Genomic DNA, 11446 nt, shown 5'->3' with positions numbered 1-11446 from the left:
GTGTATTGTCTCTCCTACTCGGGCAGGGGCCCTATCTGTCTTGTTCACTGAATCTGCCTTGAATCACTATGCCTAGAATGGATCTTGCCACATGTCAAATAAATCAATGACCGTGGGAGTGCTGGGACACATGGTTGTTAAATGAGTGCCCACTCTCTTGGCGCTCTTTATTTCCATTCCTAGACGTATTCAAGTTGATAGTCTAGTCATTGGAGATGCTGAAGATGAATAAAAGAAATTTCTAATGATGAAGGTTAGAAAGCAAGCTTGTAAAGGTCTATGACATATATTTCCTGTAATGTGCTAGGAAATCATTGGAAATTGGACCAACCAACATCTAGGTTTTATAATCTTGGGCAAAGGGATCTCTTGGGCCTTAGCTTTCTTTCTTTTTGATATTCGGGTGAAATAATCTCTAAGATTCTCTCCAGCATCCTATGATAGTAAAATAAGAATCTACCCTTTGCTGGTTATTCTGTAATCACTTCCTATCTCACTTCGCCCTTGATTTTTCACTGTTTTGTGCCTTGCGATCTGGCCACGATGGACCGCATCACCTGCACTCCCTCGCTGACTTCTCTTTGAGCTCGGTCAGTGGAGGCATCAGCATGATATCAGAGGGAAGGAAGAAAGAGGTTGGGGTACCCCTTCCTTCCTCTCTGGCATCATGTCTCTGGCAGCGGTGTGGCACCTGCTTGCTGGAAAGCCCCTTCTCCAAAGCACATCCTACTCTGAGCTGCAGTAACAGCTATGTCCTCCCGTTGCCCCATCAGGCATAGGGAGGTGAGGCTTCCTATTGTTTCTAGTTCCCGGGTGCCTCGATAGCTCTTATTCTTTCTCAGATCATTATTGAATGGTCTCTTGGTTAAAGTCTTTTTATTGAAATCATCTGAGTGAGATTTGCTTCCCTCCAAGACTCTGATTGATATGCAATCCATTTGGAAATATATACAGAGAAGCAGATTCTAAGGACTCCCGTGGAAAACCATTTGTGGAGTTAATAGACATCACTGTGAAGATTTCTATTTTGGTTTGATCTGAATCCCTTATACTGCAGTTTAGGTCTCATTCCTTCTTGTTTTATCTCCAGTGGAGAGAAATGTCATGTTACCGCCATTCACTAGGTAACAAAGTTCCGCAGACGTGGTAACTTCTCATGCAGAGTTGGTGAGATGGCATCTCTCTTCCCCGTAGCCCTGTTTTGCTCCTTTTTAATCAGAAAAGTTTTCTTTTTTTTTTCTGGCATGACAGTGACACGTTCTTTCAGTAAACCCAGGAAATCCACTGTGTCTATTTATCCCATAGACACAAACCTCTCATCCCCCTTGTTGTGTCTGGTAAGTACTCAGACTAATTGCACACCCTCACAGAGGCTGAGCCATCACATTTAGCCAATAAATGTAATAAAAGGATTATTATTTAACAGTTCAACTTCCATCAACTCACTTTTATCCTGCTTCCCTGAGTTGGTGAACGAAATTAACGAGAACACTGTGGTCATGCTTACCAGCTTCTGTTTGCAAACTTCTTATCAAAATCTTTGCTTTTCTGTACTTCCCTCTCAACTTGTAAGTTACTTTCATGCTCCAAGTTGATGCAAAGACAGATTATGGCAATAGTTTGTGGGTGGCTGTCAGAATTGACAGTGGTTTGTGTGGGAAATGCATAGCTGGTTTGAGAGCTGTGGTTAGAATTCCTGATAGAGTCAATTAAAAACAAAAATTACACCTCACAGGGAAAGGTCAAATCAAGTGTTTTAATTATGATGCTGTGATACTATATCTCACGCTTGGATGACCTGGGTTGGAAGAGTCGGAAAACTATGTAATATAACCAACTCTAAAAAGGGCACGAAAATAATGTGAACTTTTGGAGGGATGAATCAGAATCTTGCAGAGATGCGATGAGGTAGAGTGGAAAGGATGAAGTGTTAGGTGACTTGGGTTCTACTCTGGACAAAATCATTTAAGTCTTTGGGTCTAGCATCCTCACCTGTAAGAGGAGGTACAATTGGAGGCTCTTTTTAGCTCTACTATTAATAATCACCACCCCATGAAGTACGTACTGGAATTACCATTAGCCCGATTTTATGGAGACGAGACTCAGAAAGATTGAAAACATTGCCCAAGGCCACACAGCTAGAAAGTGGCAGAGCCTGCAAAGTTACAGCTGACAATAACTCACTCCAAACTTTGGTGTCCTGACCTTGAGAGTGTCTACTTACCTTTCAGGCACCTGGGAAAAGTTGACTTTTACACCACTTTCTACATGAGGACAATCTTTCAGAGATCTTCAAGGACTTGTTCAAGGTCAAACGTCTAGTACATTGTGGAGCTAGGACATGAATTTGTGATTGTCTGACTTCAAAGCCCAAGCTCTCAGCCATTATGCTAGATTTCCACTATGATAACAGCCACCACAGTCTCGAAGATGCATAGACGATGTAGTCAGAAAAGAATTCAGATTTATAACCAGTAAGCTACCTAATTTAGGATTATAGGAAGCAGAGCTCAGTGGCAGGGGCAGGTGGGACTCAGGTCACATTCTAGCACCAGCACAAAGCATAAGGGAGATACTTATTTAAAAATTTTAATCAGAGTTCTGCCATTGCTTGAGCATATATGCATCTACCAAACACCAAGTGTGCACCATATTAGAATTTATTATAATACAAACAAGTCCAAACACAATATATCTAATTAAGAAAATATGAACATCTACTATTTTTCTATGGTAACGTTTTATTCCATTCTTTCAACTGGAATAGCCAACACTAGAGTCTCTTATTCACTTCAGATAGGCCCCCATTTTGGACCAGTAGGCACCAACTGTGCAAAGTAACCTTTTCTAATTGCAGAGTGTTTGCAAAATGAAACTTCATGCCTTCTCATGGTCTGTTTTTTATGGTTTGTCTCTCATCCTCCTTATTTCCTTCCTATTAGACAGTTCAGTCCTTGAGCTGTTCAATAAAAAAGATACAGTGTGTACATGTGTAGCATCACTGCATGTCCAACCAAGGACACAAATCATACAAGAGGAATGCTAGTTAACAGTCTTTGAAGGAGGCATCACAAAATCCTGTTATAAGGCAATTGCTTGAGTGCCATCAACAGCAGCTGTTTACGTGACAGGCTTCAAAATTCAAGGCTTTATTTCTAAAACTGGCCTGAAAGAAAAGGCTTAAAAGTTTGTTTTTTTTCTTTAAAAAAACTTTTAACTTTTGTCCACAATTATTACTATAAATAAGAATAAATTAAAAGTCCTTAGATTATCTGAACTAAACTTTAGGAGATATGTATCAACCTAAGCCAACAGGCGTTTGTATGCATTTTAACCAGAAGACAACACCTCTGGGCTGCCTTCAAAAATCAGACCTCTTTTAAACATTACTGTATCAAAATATAAAATACAGTCAGAAGGAAGAGTGATCACAATACTAGTTGGTACAGCCTCTGTTGTTAAGAGAAGTAATAAACGAGTGTATGAGGAAAACATTCCAAATGCACACCCAGGTTTTACTTTTTAAACATCAATAAATAATTGTTACATACAACTAAAAACGTGGAGCAGAGAGCATTGAGATCCACATACATATTTTTCATCTTGCATACATTCTCAAAAAGGAATTGCTTAACCTTTATAGATATTGCACTGTGACTCATTCATGTATAGTTCAGACTAGCATTTATGTGTTTAAAAATAAATAATTAAATAAATACGTATATATATTAGGTGTAGGTAGCCTTTGGTCAATGTTCATTCACAAGGGGGTGTGGTGGAGTCGCATCATTCGCACATTTAATGAACAGGTGCCTGACTACACATGCTTGGCAAGAAAGAAACAGAGGGAAATGCAACTCAAGGGGAACTCTGTGGGGAAATCTGGCCACTCTTCCACTAGATGTGCACATGCCCTGGGGAGAGTGTGACCTGGGAGATAACGAATCTGCTTGTCCCTCAGTCAAGCAACTGCCGTGAACCTCTTCTAGTGGGAGCATCTTGACGCACCAGTGTGATCCTAATGTTCTTGGGTACATGAGAGTCATACCATATGGTCCCTAAATGCAAGCCAACTCCGTCTTGTCTTCAACAGAAGAAACAGCAAACTGTTCCAATGCTGGAAAAAAACTTAGCTAAGTTTTTAAGGGGTAGAATATGGTCTCCAACATGGCTCCTTCCTGAGAACTTTGCAGAAATAACTTTGGCTCTGCCAGATTTTTTGATGAGACTCTACTGCAATTATTTAAAAGGAGTAGGGGGCTTCCCTGGTGGCGCAGTGGTTGAGAGTCCGCCTGCCGATGCAGGGGACACGGGTTCGTGCCCTGGTCGGGGAAGATCCCACATGCCGCGGAGCAGCTGGGCCCGTGAGCCATGGCCGCTCAGCCTGCGCGTCCGGAGCCTGTGCTCCGCAACGGGAGAGGCCCGCGCACTGCAAAAAGGAGTAGGAAATCGGATCATCAGGATGAATGTGACCTAAGGTTGTATTGAATTAGTGTTGAGGACATTGGTTGAAGTTTAGGGATTGTGTGACATCAGAGCCTTTTCTACCCTGCTCATTTATTGCAAGTTCCCTTTCAGAGGGTAGACATGTCTTCCAATTTAGGGACAAAAGTGCAGTAAAAATTCAGCCTGAGGAACCAGGTGTTCCAGGTGGACTGTCTGCTTTTTGTTGGGTCACCAAAAATATCATACAATTCCAAAATCATTTTGGAAGACTTCTTCTAGAACAGGGATAAGTTCAAATACTGGGAATCTGGGAGAGAAGTTTTTAAAAAAAGGTAACTGAGAAAAACTCCAGCATGGATTTTTCTTTCAAAACACATCATGGGGTACATAGGAACCTAACGTAATCAAGTCTGTGTGTGTGCACACATGAGTTGTAGTTCCCGGGGAAGCCTCTATTAATTACACCCTAGAACTGTTCTTGCCTTGGACAGACAAGAGCAGAATAAATAAATTCATATTTTATTATTTTGCAAAGGATCTGGGTTAAATAGCATCACCAAAAACTGGCACCACCCTTTTGAGCCATGTGCATCAAAGCGCAGACATGCAGACAACATGCATACCTTTCCACTGCCATTTGCGGCTAAATGGCAATGCCAGCTGGACAGTGGGGCAGAGCTGAGAATGTCTCCCTTTACACCTGCAGAGCTACAGTTCCTGACCCTCAAAAACTAAACCCAGTTCCAAAGTCACTTCCAATAAAACAGTTTGGTGACGGCTTCAGCAAGCAGGGAGGCAGGGTTGGCAACTCTACACATAAAGGCTTCTCCAGGAAGCTTGAGTGGCACCGCAACAAGCTTTTTGAGTAAGGAGACCATACACAGCTGACACAAGGATGGATTGGAACAATGGCAAGAGTGGGCTTATTTTTTTGTTTTTCTGGGCTCAAGAACTCCTCCTATATCCCCACACACCAGGCAGGGTCTTTGTTTTGGAGGAACTAGTTAAAATCTATACATAATGGCAAATAGAAAGACTGCATCTTAGACCCCAGGTCTGAGTGTCGTGGTTATGTTGGCCAGGAGCCTTTTCACAGAAGCTCTGGCCAGAGTTTGAGTAAGATCCAATCCTCCCCTGCCCCCAGAATCTCATTCTACAGATTGGGGTGCCAGGGCCACTTCAAGACCAAAACCCTCACTAGGACAAAGGGCACCTTGGAAAATTCTCGAATTGGTCAGCATCGTTAGCTGCTGGTCACAGCACAGGGAAATGATGGATGACCTCAGCTCTCGGAAGAAGAGTGTGGGCTCAGCTATGTGCTACTGTGGCTTGATGTGTCACATAAATGAGCGGTTTCCAGTGACTGTGGATGGGGCCAAGGCTAAGTCATAGACTATTTCTCTACTGTGTGTCCTTACAGGCCACAGGATAATAACACAACCTCCAATGACATCTTCAAACTGGTAGGAACTTTTGCTGTCAGCATGACTTGGTAGAAATGAACGCATAAATGAAAACAAGATTCATGCTTTTCTTTCTTCTCCTCCATCTTTCCTCATCTACCAGTCTGAGAGTCGCTCAATCTATGGAGACAGGAAGTCAGGTTAGCACTCTTAAGGAGAGCTGTTCAGCCATAGGATGGGCCACATTCGCATCTGGAAGTGGATTACGCAGAGACACTAGGTGCCAAACCTATGAGGTCATGGGGATACCTTTATAGGTTTTCCATTTTTGTCGTACTGGTACACCAGCATCTTGATACAGTGTGAGTTGGCCGGCGAGATCCAGGGGCTACTTGTTATGGAAAAGTTATGGTTGGTGTAGAACTGTATTGGTTGCTTCTGGCACTTGAAGAAGGCCTTGAGGGTAGCGGCCGCCATTTTGCGGAACCGTTTGCTGATGAAGCAATAGAGGAAGAAGTTGATGGCCGTGTTCAGAAGGGCCAGCATGTTGGCGATGTCGGACATAACGTGCATCAGCCAGCGGTTCTGGAGGGGTGCCCCATACAGGTGGTAGAGGATCATGATGATACGTGGGGCCCAGAGTGTGGCAAAGATGGAGGTAATGGTAAACAGGATGGCAGTGGTTTTCCCTGTGGAGTAGCCACGGAGGCGAAAATTGCTCTTCCGCCTGAGCTTGTATACAATGATGGAGTTCAATATGAAGAAGATGGAACAGGGCACCAAGTACACAGTGAAGCAGTGAATCCAGATAAGGACATGGTGCACGGAGGTGCTGATGTAGTCTTCAGTCCAGATGTTGGGCCACCAGTAGTAGGGGATGCTGGTCAGGAAGCAGGTGACATAAACACTTACGATGACTTTCCGGGTGCGGGCTGGGTAGGAGACCATGTGGTACTTGAGCGGGTGGCAGACCGCAATATACCGGTCAATGGTTAATGGAACAGTAATCCAAATTGAGGTGTGGATGGATGAGAATTCCAGCACTTCTATGATCTTGTCGGGAACCTGGGGCATCTGCATGTTCAAGATGAAATCTTCCAACAGGAAGTCCACGAACACAATGAAAAAGAGGACCAAGATGTCAGCAGCGGCAAGTGCCAGGAGATAGTTGTAGGAGGACTTCTGTCTCCTGGCCACCAGCTGAGAGAGGATGATCACGGTTAGGATATTTGCTGTGGAGACAAGAGAATCTGGCTTACATCTGAAGCAAGATGACTTTATTGCCTACTAGGGGCCCCTAGGCATGGTGTCTCAGGCACTCCCACGGAAATCAAAGGGACTGAACCCATGCTCTTGAGGGACAACCTCTGCACCGCAATTGCACCTCACACAAACATCTGGATACGATTTTGACAAAGTTTCCTGTTCACATGGTCCTTAATTTTTCCCTCACACAGTCATGACAGTGGTGCTGCCGTTGTCCTCACTTCAGAAATGAGACTGGGTCTCAGAGAACTTAAGGAACTCACTTAGAGCCACAGAGTTAGTCATTCATGGTGACAGGGACCAAACCCAGATCCTCTAATCCCCAATCCTGTGCTCTTTCTTTTGTCTGACTGCATGGAGAATATGGGGTTGGGATGGCATTTCCTGTTTCCCGTGCTCAGGTAGGACATTGGACTATACAACCTCTTAAGAACCTTTAGAACTTGGATTTTAAGACCTTTCTTTTTTAAGTGGGTTCAGAATTGAAGGAATGGAGAAGATCATGACCTTTAGATTAATTTAAAAATAAATTATATTTATTTTTAGAGTAGGTACACATGGTACATAATTAAAGTTAATAGAAAGGTAAAATTTCCTTCCACTCGTATTCTGCAACCACCCAAATACCCCTCCCTCAGGGCAATCATAGTTAATAAATAATCTGTGCTTATGCATGTCTGTATAATATGTGTGTATACGGGTTTTGCAAATATAGTAGCAATAGATTATTTTTCTGGGGGTCAGAATTGTTTTGGAATGCATCCACATAATTCTGATCAGTTTTAAAAAAAACAAATGTCTCTCTGAATAAGATACATCTGGAAAGTCATTAGGGACTCACTCTAAAATGATATCCCAATGGATAACATCTGGAAGTCATTCTACACATTTATTCTCATTAAGTCACAACCAAACCTGAAATTTGAACATTATTAATCCTACTTTGCAAACAAGGGTCTGAGAGAATTTATGTCCCCTGTCTGAAGTGCAGTGGCAGAGCTGGAATCCAGGGCTCTCTTTCTCGCATGTGCCTTTATAATTATTTCACAATAGTTCACATGTGAAAATGTCTTTAATATGCACACTCTGGTGTATTCATCACTCAGGTTAAGCAAATTTTAACACTTTGCCACATATGCTTTAGTTCTTTTTAAATAAAGAAATGACACTATAGATGCAGTTGAAGTCTCCTTTGAAATTGTTCCAGCCCATCATTTCCCTTCCCCCTTTCCCACCAGAGGCAGCCACAGTGCTGCGGTCTTCAGGGCCACGTTTGCATACTCTTAACTTCTTTTATACAGAACCTGCCACTCTACATGCTGCTTTTTTTCACACAACAAGTTGCTTTTGAGACCTCTTTTTTTTTGATACATGTAGATCTATTTCACTCATCTTAACAACTATAGAGCAATTCCATTAATAACCTTATTGCAATTTATTTATTCATATATACGTAGACATATTTATACATATACACACATGTCTATATATGTATATATACATATATTATGTAGACATATATATCTAGCTGTCTATATGTGTATATATATATATATACACATATACTATATATAGACATCTATGTGTCTTTGTATATGTATATATGTGTATATATATATATATATATATATATATATATATATATACACACATTTAAATTGGTTTCAGGATTTTGCTGTTATAAACTGCTATAGTTAATACCTTGATATGACTCTCCATGAGAAGTAGCTGTGTGTCAGAGTTTCTCTCAGGTAGTATATACATATGTAGAAGGGTGTTTATTATGTTTTAGAATATGTGCATCTTCATCTTTACCAGATATTGCTGAATTGCTCTGTAAAGTGGTTTTACTAATCTGCACTCCCAACGGTAGAGTATGAGAGTTCCAGTTGCTCCATAACCTCTTATTACTCGGCACTGTCAGGTTGTTTTGTTTGTTTGTTTGTTTAAGACTGTGCTGTCCTTGTTCTTGCTCAAAGCACTTTGAAATAACATTTTGAAGTGGTGGAGAGTTAAGGTACCAATTATATTAATTATCCAGTATTCAATCCCAGTGGTTTAGAGCATTCAATACCCATGCTTTAAACCACTCGGCAATATCAGTACTTCTAAGCGGGGGCGAGGGCACCATGTGAGTGTGTTACACCCTGGACAATAAAGAAAAATTATGAGTAAATTTTACTTTAAGTCAATATCTAAGAAAAGAGGTCCATTAAAGCAAAATTCTTTATATTCTTAATCCTGGAATTTCAAAAGTTTACTTATGCATTCAACAGTGTTTTTCCATAATTACTATGAGCTATGCCCTGGAAGGAGATATTGAACAAAATAGACATGGTCCATCTTAACTTCATGGAGCTTAGAGTTTACTATGTAAGAAAAGCATCAACCGAAGAATCACAGAAGAAAATGTGTAACTGGAAGCTCTAGTAAGTGCTATTAGTGATCAGAAGAATTTTTACTGAGGAAGTGATGTCCAAGCTGAAATTTGGAGACCCAGTAGGAGGTAAATAGGCAAAAAAGGTGGTTGGAGAAAGTGTTTCAAGCAAAGGAAACAGCATGTGCAAAGGCCCTGAGGTGGGGAAAGCATGAAGAGTTGAGTTTATTAAGGCAAGGAATACTCATATGGATTTCTACTTGCTTTGTGTACATTTTTGCACTTCATAGCTCTCTTTTATTAAACAGCCTGTTGAAAAGTGTTCGAAAATGTCTTATTCATTTAGACATCCTTTCAGAAAACATCTAGCATCTTCCTTCTGTGTACATGAGCCCAAGATGGATACAAATTAGTATTGTAGACATTCAGAGTCTCCACTCAGAGTGTAGAAACAGCATGCAAGGGGCTGAATATTAAAGAGACAAACAAGAATCCACACAGTGATACATGAGCCACAGGTGCATAGATACAGAATGAAGGGCAAAGGCTTTGGAGGAGGTTATGGGTCAAAATTTAGGCTACTCCGACCTGACTGTCAGAGTTTCATGGAACTCAAGCTGTAAAACCAGCCGCATAGCACAAGGAGATCAGCTCGGTGCTTTGTGACCACCTGCGGGGCGGGGGGCGGTATAGGGAGGGTGGGAGGAAGGGAGACGCAAGAGGGAAGAGATATGGGAACATATGTATATGTATAACTGATTCACTTTGTTGTATAGCAGAAACTAACACACCATTGTAAAGCAATTATACTCCAATAAATATATATAAAAAAAAAACCAGGTCTGATGCTTTCCCATCAAGCCAAGAGCATCAGAGCACAGTGATTTAGAATGTGGAGTTTGGGGCCAGGCTGCCTGGGGTTCAGTCCTGGCTCTATTATTTATTGACTCTTTGGCTTTGGGCAAATTTATTCAATCCCGCTGTGCCTTAGCTTCCTTTTTTATAAAATAGGTTTAAAGGGTTATTCTGAGGATTAAGTGAGATAATTTTTATAAAGTGGTTAGAACAGTATCTGGCATGTGGTAAGATCTCAATGAATGTTAGTTCTTGACTGAGAATCCACTCATTCAACAATTATTAACGGAGCATTTACTATGTGTCAGGCGCTCTATGAGGTGCTGGAGATGCAGGAATTAACAAAATGGACAAGTTCCCTTTTATCATGGGACTTATAGTATAGTGGGTGAGAGAGACAACACATAAATACAAAAACGTACAACAGAATTTGAGATAGCGGTGCTATACAGAATAAAACCAAGGGATGAGACAAATTGTTGGGGAGTGTTGTTTTTTAGATTGGACATTTGAGTTCAGTTAAGGATGAGGAGAGGGGATCTGCCATAAAAAGATCCGTGAGACGAGAACTCTAAGCAGGGGGAATGACAAGTGCAAAGGCTCTGAGGTAGGAAAGAACTTGGTATTCATGGAACTGAAAGAAGGACTCTCATCAGTCCTATTAGCACCCCTATTTTACAGGGGAGGAAACTGAGGCTTGGATATTTAGGTTATATCTCCATAGCCACAAACTGAGTAAGTGGGAGAGCCTGAAGTTGACTCCAGCTCTCTCTGACTTTATGGAATATCAAGTTCCGCTTTGTTTCCAGCCGGAGGAAAGTGATTCCTGTTCTCTCAGTTGTCCCTGACTTAGAAAAGTGCCATCATTTCTCAGAACCTCTTTTTTCCATTCATTAAACAACGCCCACACACTCTCTCATGTCCCTGCTCTGCTCCCCAGCTTATAAGGGGGGTAGGAATGAATAAATGCTGGGGTCTCCCTAGAAAAAAATGTTAAACAGTCATCCTTTAGTATCTGCAGGGTATTTGGTTCCAAGACCCTCCTGTGATACCAAAATCTGCAGATGCTCAAGTCCCTTAAATAAAATTGTAGAGTACA

The 11446-nt window shown here is 41.5% G+C and overlaps 1 protein-coding gene across 1 annotated transcript in view; it reads right to left on the bottom strand.

Annotated features, from left to right (window-relative positions):
* Nucleotides 1-6146: 6146 nt before the first annotated feature.
* Nucleotides 6147-11446, bottom strand: part of GPR139 (G protein-coupled receptor 139) — a 40226-nt gene continuing 34926 nt past the window's right edge. The window contains exon 2 of the mRNA XM_065893448.1: nt 6147-7081. Coding sequence (XP_065749520.1) covers nt 6147-7081 — 935 coding nt within the window. The remainder of the gene's footprint in view (nt 7082-11446) is intronic.

Source organism: Phocoena phocoena, chromosome 15, assembly GCF_963924675.1.
Source record: "Phocoena phocoena chromosome 15, mPhoPho1.1, whole genome shotgun sequence".
Taxonomy (NCBI): domain Eukaryota; kingdom Metazoa; phylum Chordata; class Mammalia; order Artiodactyla; family Phocoenidae; genus Phocoena; species Phocoena phocoena.
This window is presented reverse-complemented; position numbering and strand designations above follow the sequence as displayed.